Source organism: Homarus americanus, unplaced genomic scaffold (assembly GCF_018991925.1).
Source record: "Homarus americanus isolate GMGI-L3 unplaced genomic scaffold, GMGI_Hamer_2.0 scaffold51752, whole genome shotgun sequence".
In the NCBI taxonomy this organism is placed as follows: Eukaryota; Metazoa; Arthropoda; class Malacostraca; order Decapoda; family Nephropidae; genus Homarus; species Homarus americanus.
In genome coordinates this window covers 2,224-18,347 of record NW_024754741.1, presented here as the reverse complement: position 1 = coordinate 18,347, position 16,124 = coordinate 2,224, and the positions used below count along the sequence as shown (strand labels likewise).

Here is a 16,124-nt window from a genome sequence, read left to right as displayed (position 1 = left end):
ACAGTACATGTACAGGATATCCTGAACACCCACGCATACGCGTACGCACATTCGTTCTTTAGGTGAATGTACATAAGACTCATATTCTCTTTTATCCTGTCCCTGGTTCAGCCACACCCTCACCATCCATCCAGCTTAAGGGTACTACTATCTCCAATGTTATCCACTTGCAGTATCTCGGCTCCCAACTGTCCACTACCACTGACATCGATGAAGAGATTCAACATCCGATCAGATGTGCATCTCAAGCCTTTGGCAGACTCCGTACCCGTGTCTTCAGCTGTAGGGAGCTGAAATTATCTACAAAGTTGCACGTGTATAGAAGAGTGGTCCTCCCCACCCTGCTGTGTGGGAGCGAGTCGAGTGCCACATACAGGTGGCACCTCAAGGCACCTGTAAACTTTCACCAACGTAATCTACATTCCATCCTCCTAGTTCGCTGGAATGACAAGAGAACAAATGCCAGTATTCTCACCGACACCAACTGTAGGAGCATCGAGGCTGCCATTATCCATGAACAACTACATTGGTCGGGCCATGTTACCCGCGTGGATGACAGTAGACTGCCAAAGCAGCTACTTTACAGTCATCTAAAGAGTAGTAAACATAACGCTGGTGGGCAATGGAAAAGGTATAAGCATAGCCTGAAGACAAACCTTGAGAAGTCGACTTGTGAAAGAGACCTTGGGGTACTTGTGTGCCCGGACCTACGGCCTAGAAAACAGTGCGTTAATGTTCGAAATAAGGCAAACAGAGTATTAGGTTTTATATCTAGAAGTGTAAGTAATAAGAGTGCAGAGGTCTTATTGCAACTGTATCTTGCTTTAGTCAGGCCGCACCTCGATTATGCGGTTCAGTTCTGGTGCCCTTATTATAGAATTGATATCAATTCACTGGAGTCGGTGCAGAGAAGAATGACGAAAATGATTCCGGGACTTAGAAACCTTCCATATCAAGATAGGTTACAGAAACTAAACTTGCATTCCCTAGAAAGACGAAGAGTGCGGGGAGATATGATAGAAGTATTTAAGTGGGTGAAAGGAATCAATAAAGGAGATATAGATAAAGTTCTTATAATATCCGAGCAGGATAGGACTCGGCGATAGGTGCGTGACATCCTAAATAACCTCGATAGTAGTTTTGTTAGACGACACAAGTGGTTAAAGTAGTGCTAAAACAATCAATCGCAAACCTCTAACTGCCTTAGGCCATATTTACGTTCCATTTCATTTCAATGTCAAATAAGTTTTTCAGGTTTCACATCTTTATAGCACAAATTTCATCCTCAGACTATATCAGTTAGGAACTTATATTTTACGTAAATGTATCCTAATGTTACAGAAAGACGTGACATGATCTACACAGGTGATTATGTAGGAATAAAATAATAAACTACAGGTAATTTTGTAATTTTGTCTGTTCTGTTCAGGACGGTGTTACCAGATTGTGTGTCTCAAACACGAAACGTAGGTAGTATACTTTTTCTTGTGGCCGACTGTACATGGCCTTCATCGACCTTACCAAGGCCTTCGACTCGGTGAACAGGGAAGCCCTCTGGCAGACCCTCAGCCGTTTTGTTTGCCCACCAAAATTCATCGCCATTGTGAGTCAGCTTCACGATAGCATGAACGGCAATGTCCTGCACAATGGCACCCAGTCTGAGTTCCTGCCCATCTAAACTGGAGAAAAACAAGGATATGTACTGGCGCTAACTCTCTTTTCCACTTTGTGAGGGAATAGTAATGGTAATCATAATAACAATGGTAACATTATTAATAATGTCAAATACTCGCATGACATAGGTACACAACTCCATCTATTAATTAAAACCCATACAAGCCAGACAGTCGGCCAATTGTAGAGCAAGGCGGGAATGTTCAGCCAATCAGGGGTCAGGGAATCGGAGTGTCATCCCTCCAAAGCAGTAAACTGTAGGGGAAATTGTTTATGGTGTTGTTTGGCGTTGTTTACTTTTGTCTTGTCAGTGTTGGGTTACTCAACCCGGAACAGAGGTGATGAGCGCTGAGAGGGTGAGTGGACTAGTCACAGGACTTCCTTCCCTCAGCCAGAGCGCATCGGTAAGAAAACCCTTCACGTATATTGTTGATTATGTTCTGTTGTAATTTACTTATGTTTTGTTGGTTTAGGGTACATTGTTAAGTTCAATATGTCGGGTGTTATTAATATTGTATAAATTGTACCAAAATATTATATGTTGTTTAGGAGGACTCTGCCCACGTGAAGGGCCGGGCGTGAGAGACGTCAATCGTCAGTGTTCGACAATCCTTGTCCTCTACTCTAGGGAACATATATCACATGACTTGTCCAGTCGTGGGGACTCGCGGAGGCGAGCAGACCAGAGTCCTCCGGATCCCAGTTCAGGGGCGATTTAAGTCTAACCCCATCCCTTAAGTGCTGTTCGGGAGAGCTGGAACTCGTCTGTACTCTGGTCGACCTCACGCCTCCATACACCACTATATACCGAGACTCTTCAGCAGAGCTGTTATACTGTACCTGGTGTTCAGGTGTCAGCAGATCATTATACTCCCCTAGTAACTAAATTATTATATTACTGTTTTCTATTTTGTGTGTATGTTATTTTAAATAAATTTATATTTTTTATGAATATTTTTTCCTCCAGCACCTCGGAATAGATTGGTCTACCATCAAAAATCCTATTTGGCCTTTTCACATTTTCTTGGCTGCCTTCCTTACTCGTGTCCGTGACAATTTTGCCGGCGGGGTGGACATCTAGTATCGTATGAAGGGACTTCTCAACATAAGACGATGCCAGGCAGGAATGAAGGTGTCGGCAGCTTCCATTACTGATCTTCAGTATGCAGACGAACTCACCCTTGTCGCCTTGTCGCCCAACGAAGGGTAAACGTAACACTGGCTGGCAACGGAAAAGGTATAAGGATAGTCTTAATACAAATCTGAAAAAGTGCCAAATCGATCCCCTCACCTGGGAAACGATCACTGCACACGGTAACGCTTGGAGGAGCACCACACGAGGAGTCAATACTTTCGAATTAGCCCGACTGCATACGGAGGCAGACAAGCACCAACGCCGAAAAGACGCTGCCGCCGCCCCTCCCGCACTAGATGTAGCCATTCACATGTGCAACATCTGTGAACGACACTGCCGGTCCCGTATCGGCCTCTTTTGTCACCTCAGAACTCCTCAACGAAGGTGAAATCCTTAATAACTCGTATCATAGCTGGATGATCGTCATACTTGATTCCAAGTGACAGCAAAGTAGTAGTAGTAGTGTGTGTGTGTGTGTGTGTTAATATTAATAAGTTATAAACAACCGACATACTAAGATAATCATGGACGTTATGGATAAACGGGATATAAGATGTAAGTAAAAGTCTCACAGGGAATCTAGGACTTTATGGTAATATACCACCAACATGCTAAAGTAATCATGAATTTTACATTAATAAGTCATAAACAAGCAACATATTAAGATAATTATAGACTTTATGGTTTTGCATGTCTTAAATTTTACATTTTCTTTATAAAACAGTAGATCATACTTCAGCTTTACCATGCCGTCTGTATATGTCTCACATCTCACTTCTTAGACTTTCAACATAATTATAACACACCTTAATAATTCTTTGATAATACTGAATTACCAGATCCTTTTGAGGATAACAGTAAGATGCTGTTACACTCAGGCAATTCCTTCAAGCAGATGGGATAGTTCAGCAGCAATAGGGACGTTCGCACACTCCGGATTGGGTACGCAGATATCTGTTTCAAGAATGAGACCTGTTCGCAATTTGTTACACTGTTCCAAGTTAGTCAACAAGCTTTGTTGGACTAAACACATCTGATAGACGGTCTCCTTCGAACAGTTATCACACACGAAACCCCTGGTGTCGAATGCCAGGAACAGTACTGAAAAAAAAAATATTATATTAAGATATATACAATAAAAATAAAAACTGATTAAAAATGTTGTCAATCATCAGGTATAAGACGTTGCTGTTGACGGGGGTAAAGTTGATCGTGATTAATGCTATAAACGCTTAACTAAAAATCTGCGAAAAGAAACAACTGAGTAATAACACCTTAAATAAATATTCCTAACAGTTGTTTAACGTGTGAAGGGTGGAGCGAACGATTTGATATAGCGTTAAAGAACGTCCACTATTTGTAGACACTGACTATTCTATTGACAAACCAGTGTTGACACTGCCAGCGAGGTATTCGTAAATTTGCTGGGCATATTGGTTTTAGATCAAGGTAATAAGAGACGGCATACTTCGCCCCGGCTACTGGAGAGGGAATTCACTTCACTATTTGTTTGATTTTTTTTATAAACCATGGATGATAATGTTTATCATGGATGACTGTTGTTCATGGATGATAACATTTCTCATCGATGACTTGTTCATGGATGATTGTTTCTCATGAATGGCTGCTCCTCATGAATGACAATGTCTTTCATGGATGGTAATGTTTCTCATGGAAGACTATGTTGCCAAACTGAAAATATTAAAAAAAAAATAGGTCATATAATTCAACCATCGCTCCACCCAAACGTTTTCAGTATTTTATTTTTATCAATCCATCGACATTTTGCCCATAAATAATTTTATCTTATCTCTTTATCCCCTAATTATATGGTCATTGTAACTCATTTCTTCTATTCTATAAATTTTCAGTATTTCTTGCTAGTCTTAATATTTCTTCATTTGTTTCCTATTAGTGTAACTCATCTTAAGCAGTGTCATGTAGTAACACATTTCAAAGGCCTCAAACTTCCTTTTGGTGTCAATTAAAAGAGTCAATACTTCTAACCTGGACAGTGGTATTGTCCATGCATTTAACTTCAAAAGTGTAACACAATTATATTTTTTATGTGTTCCATTTTACCCTACTAGGTGATTTTGCCCGTTTTCCAATTAATTATAGTGATGCATACATTAAACTTTGTTAATATGTTAAAAAGATCACACACAAAAGTTAAATAATCTAAATAAATTCAATCACGTAGTCTTATGGAGCTCGACAAAATTTCCAGGATTCTTTGCGTGATATTCATGATAAATCTGATTACAGAATGAAAGTTGGATGGACAGGTGAAAATCAACTAAATTTTTACCTAAATGTCCGAGAACAATTAAAAATTTCCTTCAGTATTAAAACTACATTTATCAAAGAGTCATAAAGTCTGCTATGCTGCTCCCTCGGACTCCCGACTTTAAAGTAGCCATCAAAATAGTTTAATCACAAACTGAATAATGAGATACTGCACATTAATTAACCAACCTTAATCTAGTTCTTTATGCATTGATGTGGAAGACAATGTTTATATAACTGCAAACTATAAAAGTGTGGTATGCACCACCCGGTATAGGAATAAAGAAATACCTGTTTATTAATTCAAATGTGTAGTACAGCATTTTTTTTAATTAAATAATTATTTAAGGCTTAGTATGATGATATATGTCACATCTACTGGCTATTCTGTGATGCTTAGTCACTTATTACCATAAATATAAGTGATGGATACTATCTACGATCTAAGCGCGTCCTTTGCCACGTCTGCCACTTACGTTTTAGTCCTCTAGATCTCTTGTCACAATCCGTGTATTGAGGCTCATCAAGAATGCACCCCACAAACCGTGGGATGACGTTAGGCTGCAGATGCTTGACCAGCGATTGTAGAGCCTCCTCGGTACCAGCCCCCAGTAAGTCCAACGACTGTCCTGTGATGGAAGGTACCAGGCACACCATCAGTACCACCACCGCCATCAACGTAACTCCCCGCCTGCAACACATTCATAATTAGTAAGGAAGGAAAGATTAAGAATAAAAAAAAGCGATTTCGAAAACAGAGAAAGAGTAAGTAAATAAATAAAATCAAGAAATAAATAAGATCCTTTATTACCACATAATATATATACTGTATATATATATATATATATATATATATATATATATATATATATATATATATATATATATATATATATATATATATATATATATATATATAGAGAGAGAGAGAGAGAGAGAGAGAGAGAGAGAGAGAGAGAGAGAGAGAGAGAGAGAGAGAGAGAGAGAGAGAGAGAGAGAGAGAGGAGTAAAACAAATTCAATACACAGAGGAAAGCGATAATTAGATGAAAACAAATAATATACAAAATAAAGAGGTTTATGATGGGAAACGCAGACTAGAGCTTCGGCTCGTGGTGTTATTAAAAAATAACAAGAGACAAGATGCAAGTGCTGTTGCAGAACCTATAACCCTATGAGTGTGTGTGTGGAGAAGGGTGATAGTGGTGTTGTACGCTAATAGAATTTCTGGCGGACAAACGACAAGGAATAGACTGAAAATGTGCACATACAACAGAGAACACACAGTTGACACATAGGTAAGGACATAAACCATCTTACCAACTCAGGGGAATTATACTAGAGGAAAACTGGTATTTCCCTCAAAGTCAGTTCTCACCAATGCCCAGTGCGAGCAACAGTGCCTTATCGCCTTGAACCATCCTATAACTCATTCTTAGAACCTGCTCGCACACCAGCAACGTCTCCAAGCTCCAGCAAAATTACGAACAGTGTAGAAAAAGCACAATACCCCAATGTTGTACAAAATTGAACTGAGCAACAGAGCAACCCCCCCCCCCCCCAAAGGGGTACGTCACACGCAAAAATTGCCTTTGCACCACCAGTACAGAGATATCATTCCGCAGAAGTGAAATCTCTCTCTCTTTTTTTTTCTCTTTTTTTACGGGATTAGCCCACCAGGGCACAGGTTAATGACCCACATCAAGGCCTGGGGGGCGAAAATATAATAATAATAATAATAATAATAATAATAATAATAACAATAATAATAATATTATTATTATTATTATTATCATTATTATTATTATTATTATTATTATTATTATTATTATTATTATTATTATTATTATTATTAATATTATTATCATTATTATTATTATTATTATTATTATTATTATTATTATTAATATTATTATCACTATTATCATTATTATTATTATTATTATTAGTAGTAGTAGTAGTAGTAATTAATAAAAATAAATAAATAAAATATATAAAAAATATTGAAAATATATAATAATAATAATAATAATAATAATAATAATAATAATAATAATAATAATAATAATAATAATAATAATAAAAATAATAATAATACAGGACCATAAATAAATACAAGAATTAAAAAAAAATATCAATAGTGAGAAACTATATATGTATGTTGTGTTGTCAAAAGTAAGAGAAACAATTGAGACCCTGCAATTGTGTGTAAATGGGGTAGAAAGTCAGATCAGCAATCTGGAACTTGGTCACATTTTTTGTGATACCATATGGCAGCAGGGTCTACCATTAGACAACACATTATGCTTCCAATATCTTCCCAGGCGGTAGTACCTCCCTGTTTGATAACTGCCTGTTACCTACAGGTGGTGACTAATAACTGCCTGCTACCTACAGGTGGCGGCTAATAACTGCCTGCTACCTACAGGTGGCGGCTAATAACTGCCTGCTACCTACAGGTGGCGGCTAGAACAATCAACCAGCAAATGACACTGTTTGTTACATGCATTCCTAGCACTCTTTCACAACCAGATGCAAAGTGAACATAAATTTGAACTTGGGGATGTACAGAATAATATATATGAAGAAACTGCAGTATATCTAACGACAACCTCTACCAACAGGTATACCAGCAGAGGTCACAGCTACAACATCAACTATACAAGTACTTACAACACAGACAGTACAACTCACTATTTGGGGATCTCGTCCCACAAGTCCTATCAAAAAGTTTTAATGTCAACATAATAATCTACAATGAATTCCACAACAACTGTGCAACAATAGTAAAAGTAACTCCAAACAATGACTACTCCTTTGTTACTACACCGAACACAGGACCACTATAATAGCATCATCATCAGTGATCTGCGACTTGCGACAGCATCATTAATCAATTCAACACTTACTCCGGTAGGTGAACCATTCCCAGCGTCTCCTCGCAAGTCCTGCAGGGCGAACACCCGCCACTCAACACCGCGGCGGGGGAGCAGGCGATACTTATCAATCTTCTGCCGGCATCAGGAAGCAATCACCCGTCACCCACCAACACAACCAGCCTCGGTAGTGCTACAGGGAGGAAAACACCCACCAACCGACAGCGCGGTGGTGGGCCAGAAGGTGGTACCCACCAGCTTCCCGCCAGCCTCCGCCACCTGCCAGTCACCGCCACCCGCCAGGCGCCAGCCTCCCGCCACCCGCCAACACGACGACGTCAATATCACCCAATCCATTACCGGGGGTAGGTGAGCAACAGCAGTCCCTCCACCTGCTACCCGTCATTAGGACCTCACATTAAAGGTAACAAAACCACCTAAAAAACGACCTAGGCGTCTCAGAGTGTATGTACTGTATTGTACAAAAGAAATGAATAGTCGGAGCCGTGTTATAAGGTGTAATTTGTTTGAAGAATAAGTGTATGAAAGATTTACACTCATGAAAAGAGAAAGAATATGACAATCTGTCATCTAGTGACCCAATTTCCGACTTTGTGTGTAGGACATGCATAAATGCTCGACAGTCTCTACCACTAGCACCATCAAACACACCAACAGACTGCGAGTTTGATAATTTTCAGTGTTTCAAATGTGCATATAAATTCAAAATCAATGCTGCCAAATATGTCGTAAGTCAGAATTCTAGCTTCTTAAACAATGGCTGCCATATTCTACAACTCTGAGTCGTGGTTGGGTAACAGTCACAAATTAGGAAATAAAAAATAGAAGGATACAATGTGCAACGTCTTGACAGAAACACACCTAAGGGCGGTGTTTATGCTTAAATAAAAAAAGACTTGGCCTGCAACCTTAGATCTGCCTTAGATGGTGACAATTAGAGGGCCTATGGCTCGAAATATTGTTACCCAAAACTTAACCTATCCTAGTAGGCACACTCTACCGCTCACCTAACGATAGTCAGTTTGTGGATCATTTTGCCAAGATTTTATCAAGTATTGGTACCGATTGTGAAACAATAATACAGGGTGACTTTAATATTTAGTGTTTCCATACTTATATATAATCTGTCTCAATTTAAAAATCTGTTTTTCCGGCATCTTCGTGGTGTAGATTAACACAGTATAACCCTTTTCTTCTCTATTTTCAATTTCTTTCTGTTTTTTTTCACCCCTCAGGCCCCGTTGTGGGTCGTTTGACCTGTGTCCGGGTGGGCTAATGCCCGTAAAAAAAAAAGAAAAAAAAAAGATAGCACTACAGCATGTCCTACCAGCACCACAACGTGCACTGCTGGTACTACAGCGTGCCTTGCTAGTACTATAGGGTGTCCTGTTACAACTACAGCATTTTCAGGATACACTACAGAATGTCCTGCCAAAATTACACCATGCTTTAGCAATACGAGACTTTATTCAACCAACGCAACAGCGTCCATTGTCAAAGCAGCACCGTGTCCTGCCAACACTATAGTGAACCCTGTTAGCTATTGTACATTCCCCACAAGCCACCGTAGTTGTTAAATGGAAGGGGAGGGAGTGCCCAACGACTGTTGAATCCCACCCAATCCACCCGTCAATTTATGCAGAGCCCTATCATCTCTGGCCTGCTTTTTGTGTTGTCTGTTACCATTGGGGTCACACCATCACCGCCTGCTGTCGACGTAATCGTCCTAGAGTTGTTTCTGTTCATATAACCATCACTCCGCCGTCTGTGCTCAGAGAATCAGAGACTAATCTTGACGGACGGTGGTGTGGTCCTGGTAGTCGAACAAAGGGTGCTGCAATTGTCATGGCTAGCACCATACTGACTCCCGGTATTGCCCCAAACGTCCTTCTGACATCTATTGGGCAGCCCTTCTTTTCTTATCCCTCCACCTTCCCCTCTCTGCCCCGGGACTCACCTGCCCCGGCATGGCCTCAACTTGCTGCAGCACGTCATCCTCCACCGTTACCTCCACCTCCGGCGCCCAACTCAACTCCATGCTGATGTTCCTTGGTCTCCTCCCTGTCTCTGTTCTGACGCTGCCAGACCCAGTCCTACCACCTGTGACCTCCTCCCCCAACTCTCCTCCGGCTTGGTGACACGGTTCATGTCCCTCCTTCGCTAACTAGAGAGCCGTGTTGAGTATCTCTTTGGATCCCTACTTGCCGTCAACACCGACCTACAACGCCGCATGGTGTCCTCTGTGAGCCTTACATACCCACAGCCTCCCTCACCGCTGCTGGCTGTCACTGCTGCCACGGCACCCTCCGGTCTTGTCCCAGTGTGCTCGCTCTGCTCTCCTCGAGCGTCGGCCTGACTCATCCCCTCACCCTGACCATGTCTATTCCGTGCCTCAGCCTGTCCACCCTCCACAGGCCAACTCTACTCCTGTCTCTGGACTGTCTTCACCAGGGCTCATTGCTGGACCAGGGGACGCGGGATCCCCCCCCCCCTCCCACTACAGCTCTTCGCGCCGTTGGCCCATACCGATGATATGCATATTGACTACATACATCCGTCAGGAAGGACATCCCCTATCAACTTCTCGACCTCCTGCTCGTCGCTGCAACTACCGATGCACACGTCATCACACACAGACTAAATGGTTTGTCCCTTAATTCTGTCAATGCCTACGTGCTCCCCTCCACTCCCACCACTATCCTACCACAGCACAGGCCCCAGCTGTCACTAAAACCCGTTCCTACTGACCAAATAACCCTCCTCCTTCAGACTTTACTTATTAGAGACTTGCCACACACCCACCTTGTCACTTTATGTATTCGTAACTTGCTGACATAATCCATGGCCCTTCAGGCACCCGCATGAGTCAAGAAGGCAAGCATGAACTCCGCATGCTTCCCTGTTGGGTGCTGTAAATGCTTCTGCGCTTCGCCCTGCACAGGATATTACGGGTGCCCAATAAACTAGCCTTCTCGCAGGGCAAATAAAAGAAAAAATAAATACTACATTATAGAGTGTCGTGTCAACACTATTGTCAACCCGGTTAGCTATTGTACATTACATTAAAGAGTGTTAACTCTGTTAGCTACTGTACATAGTACAGGTTGCCCTGCCAACAAAACAGTTCAACAACAATGCCTGCCTAGGTAAAATGAGAACTTACCCTACCAACAAAGCAGCGTTCACTGTGAAATCAACGGCGTGTCCTGGCCCGTTGTGGGTCGATTGCCTGTGCACACTGACAGCACTGCAAAAAATAATGCTATCAACACGGCAACGTACTTTGCCAATACTATAAAAAACTATGCCAAAATTACATAATATCCTGCTGACAATGCAACGTGCTCAGCTAACATTACAGCGTGCCTTGCTATCACACGGGACACAGAGTAGCAAGTTCGGCTATCACACGGGACGACACAAAATAGTATGTTCGGCTATCACACGGGATACGGAGTATCAAGTTCGGCTATCACACGGGACACCGAGTAGAAGGTCGGCTATCACACGGGACACCGAGTAGAAGGTCGGTTATCACACGGGGCACAGCTGCAGGTCGGCTATCACACGGGACACAGCTGCAGGTCGGCTATCACACGGAACAGTAGCAAGTTCGGCTATCATATGGTACACAAAATAGTATGTTCGGCTATCACACGGGATACGGAGTAGCAAGTTCGGCTATCACACGGGACGACACAAAATAGTATGTTCGGCTATCACACGGGATACGGAGTATCAAGTTCGGCTATCACACGGGACACCGAGTAGAAGGTCGGCTATCACACGGGACACCGAGTAGAAGGTCGGTTATCACACGGGGCACAGCTGCAGGTCGGCTATCACACGGGACACAGCTGCAGGTCGGCTATCACACGGAACAGTAGCAAGTTCGGCTATCATATGGTACACAAAATAGTATGTTCGGCTATCACACGGGATACGGAGTAGCAAGTTCGGCTATCACACGGGACGACACAAAATAGTATGTTCGGCTATCACACGGGATACCGAGTAGAAGGTCGGTTATCACACGGGACACAAAGTAGCAGGTTCGATTGTCACACGGAGCAGGAGTTAACAGAGTTGGCTGTGGGTCGAGTTTTAGTCGACTTAGTAAACCGTTGAACTGTTTTAGCATATTATCAGGTACAGTTTACGGCAGGATGTGATATATGAACCTTGCGTGTTAAAAAATTTCAGTGACTTGTAAATAAATAAGTTTCGAGTCTTCGAGTGCAGACGTAAGAAATGAAACACATTTGTGTTTATTAATGTTATTATGTGTCCGGGTCCAAATAGGGTAACAAATATACTCACATGTTGACAGTAATGTTGACTCACACACACTTGCCCGACTGAAAATAAATTGTGTGTCCAGAACGTAGCCCCTTTGCTTTTATACCCAGACGACTGCAAACGGTGGGAGGAGCTACTGCAGACCAAGGCGGAGTCTGGCCAAGGCCAACATACAAAGCGGAGAATGTTTTTAACGGCGAATTTTATTGTTAAAATCAACCTAAACTAACCTTTACTGGATGAGCTATTTTTTCTAACTATTGTCATTAAGAAGGTAATACTGTAGGTGAGCAGAATGTTTTACCTGGCCGACTCACATCTGTACTCACACCCTCGTAAACTCCACCTATCCGCCTCACATAACCACTGTTCTTTATAGCTCTGGCTAAAAGTCAAGTTGCAACTTTTTGTTGCCTCACCACCACGCACGGACAGATTGACCAAGCAACTCACAACTTAATATGAATTCTTAAGTTAAATGTAACTAAATTCAACTAAATTTAATTGAGCTCGTTTGACTTTATCCCTAGCTGAAAAAAAAATTGTTTTAAGATACGTTGCTATAAGAGTGTTAACATGTGGCGTAACGATTTGTTTACTTTCCGAACTGTAAGCAGGAAAAGGTGGACAGCCCGCGTCCCAACACAACAGGTAATGCGGCGTCGGATCTGGTAATATTCTACGCAGATCTTCATGGTGCATCTGCTTTTCAGCTTCCTTTTATATCCTATTGGTTTTTGCTATGGTAAATAGTTGTATGGTAAAAGGCTGCACAAACAGGATGATACAGGTTTAGGAATTATATTCTTTTTCATACCCAAATATCAAGATCGAAGGGCAGTAAGGGGCACTTAAGCTACTAAACCTTTTAACCTTTTAGGAAAGGACTACTGCATTTTGTTAATGTCTGAAATTACAGTTACATGCATGGCAACGAGGCTGTGACATTTTGGTAAGTCCAAACATAGCACACATTTCCACCCTAAAAAGCAGTGTAACAACATGGTTACACACTTCTCCCAGTCCAGCAATACAAGTGCAATGTTAATAACTTTCAGTACCACATGCCCTCACCACATCCATTCAATCATATAGAAGGTGCCACCTCTTGAAGATGGTGTAACTCAGCTTTAAATGCTGTTGATAATAGCACAACATGTTTTAATGTAATAATCAAAAAAGATAAAATCTAAAAATACCACCTAATTAGGAAAGTTCGGTTTGGTGGCTATGCCACTTGTAAGTTTATTCAATAGGTCTTTCACAGGGTTCCCTACCATTGGCCTTGTTTGCCCCATCCCTAAAGAACAACAATGAAAATGCCGTACTACCAAACAGGTACATTTTAGTACAGAAAATAATCACTTCTTGCAATGCTTCAGTAAATATATAGGTACTGTACCGTACCCTATGTCAAAATATTCCATGACCCAAAACTGCAAAATAATTTATGTCTGCTGTTTTTAAGTCATATAGACCCCCTCAAACCTTGACGAGAGTTATACTTTTGTGTCACTGAATTTTTGGGAGAAATTGATAATGATGAGATCAGAGGTAAAGAAAACTACCGACTTACTGATTCCTCTGTAAACACCAACACGTATCATCTCATTATAAACACCAACATGTATCATCTCATTATAAACACCAACATGCATCATCTCATTATAAACACCAACATGCATCATCTCATTATAAACACCATCATGTATCATCTCATTATAAACACCAACATGTATCATCTCATTATAAACACCAACATGCATCATCTCATTATAAACACCAACATGCATCATCTCATTATAAACACCAACATGTATCATCTCATTATAAACACTAACATGCATCATCTCATTATAAACACCAACATGCATCATCTCATTATAAACACCATCATGTATCATCTCATTATAAACACCAACATGCATCATCTCATTATAAACACCAACATGCATCATCTCATTATAAACACCATCATGTATCATCTCATCGTAAACAACATGTATCATCTCATTATAAACACCAACATGCATCATCTCATTATAAACACCAACATGCATCATCTCATTATAAACACCAACATGTATCATATCATTATAAACACCATCATGTATCATCTCATTATAAACATCAACATGTATCATCTCATTATAAACACCAACATGTATCATCTCATTGTAAACAACATGTATCATCTCATTATAAACACCATCATGCATTGTCTCATTATAAACACCAACATGTATCATCTCATTATAAACACCAACATGCATCATCTCATTATAAACACCAACATGCATCATCTCATTATAAACACCAACATGTATCATATCATTATAAACACCATCATGTATCATCTCATTATAAACACCAACATGTATCATCTCATTGTAAACAACATGTATCATCTCATTATAAACACCATCATGTATTGTCTCATTATAAACACTAATATGTATTGTCTCATGAAGAAATGGGTTTACCTCTGCAACAGGCAAGATTCTATTCATGTTATTAAGACAGTTATATGCCTGGTGCATGTTTAATGTAGTGCGTTTGAGAGAAATATGAAATAGGAACAACTTGGTCAACCAATACCAAAATATCTAGTAAGAAGTAAGGAATATTAGGTTAGATTAGGTCGCAATGACCTACAAACGTGGTAAGACAATTAAGTTTTGGTATAGTTGTACAATTTTGAACTTGTATTTTTTTAACTATTAATTTTTTGCATACCAGTAGTTATTTGTGTGCAAAAAATACAATTTTGTGCTGTTTCTCTAATTGAGTGTAAAAGAAAAAAATTAATGTTGTTAACACTATGATTGCATAACCTATTAAAATGCTTGTGATCCTTATTCACTGCATAAAATCTCTAAATGCAATCATGAAAAAAGGCCCTAAGACCTGGTAAATGAGCCATAAATATATTTTCGTAAGATGTTGCTAAGTTTGTTTCATTATTTATAGAGGGAATCATATTTTGTTTACTAAAGCTTTCTTTCGAAATTTGAGCGTTGAATAGAAATATTCGTCCTCCAGGAAAGGTAGTGACTAAAGTGAACACTCAGGTCCACGTTTTGTGTAGCTTCAGCACTTTGTGTCACAGTCATCGCGACAAGTGCATCAAGTGAGTCAGTCACAACTTGGACAAGGATGTCGATTTTGATCTTCCAGCCGCATTTTATTGGCTCTAGAATCTAGATAATTTCCCATCCCCTGTTCCATTTGCAATTACACTCTTATGTTATAGAATTTTGCTGCCACTAAATTCAAAGGAAGAGTTTGAACTTGCACAAAACACATCGAACTGCCACTTTTGAACAGAGCACTTAGTTTATCTAAGCTCTCCTCTGATTTTTTGGGTACAGTACAGCAACACAAACACTTTTTTTTTCACCTTCCAATTGAACAAGAGGCGAGTCCACACCAATGCAACATAATTCTGTAACGTTGTTGTACAAATAGGAGAATCGGCGACATATAAGGACATAAGAATAAAGGAAACTACAACGGGCCTATTGACCCATACTAAGCAGCCCATTCAACCCCTATTGCTTATATGTTCGTCTAGCCTATATTTGAAGCTATCCAGCGTGTTCGTGTTAATGATGAAGTTCGATAATTTGTTCCACTCATCCACTACTCTATTTCCAAACCAGTGTTTACCTATTTCTTGCCTAAATATAAATTTGTCTTATTTAAAACCATTACTAGGAGTTCGCTCCTGGTTTGATAGTTTGAATAGATTTGTTACATTGCATTTGTTTAACCCTAACTTCCATTTATACACCTCGATCAAATTGCCCCTCACTCTACGTCTCTCGGGGG

General features: G+C 40.4%; 1 protein-coding gene across 1 annotated transcript; it reads right to left on the bottom strand.

The window, feature by feature from the left end:
* Positions 1-3,382: 3,382 nt before the first annotated feature.
* On the bottom strand, positions 3,383-12,414 carry LOC121856108. The gene is made up of 3 exons (XM_042351433.1): positions 12,315-12,414; positions 5,575-5,789; positions 3,383-3,910 (listed from the first exon to the last, which is right to left on the bottom strand). Coding segments are annotated over exons 1-3 (444 nt in total). The 5' UTR covers positions 12,317-12,414; the 3' UTR covers positions 3,383-3,683.
* Positions 12,415-16,124: the final 3,710 nt, after the last annotated feature.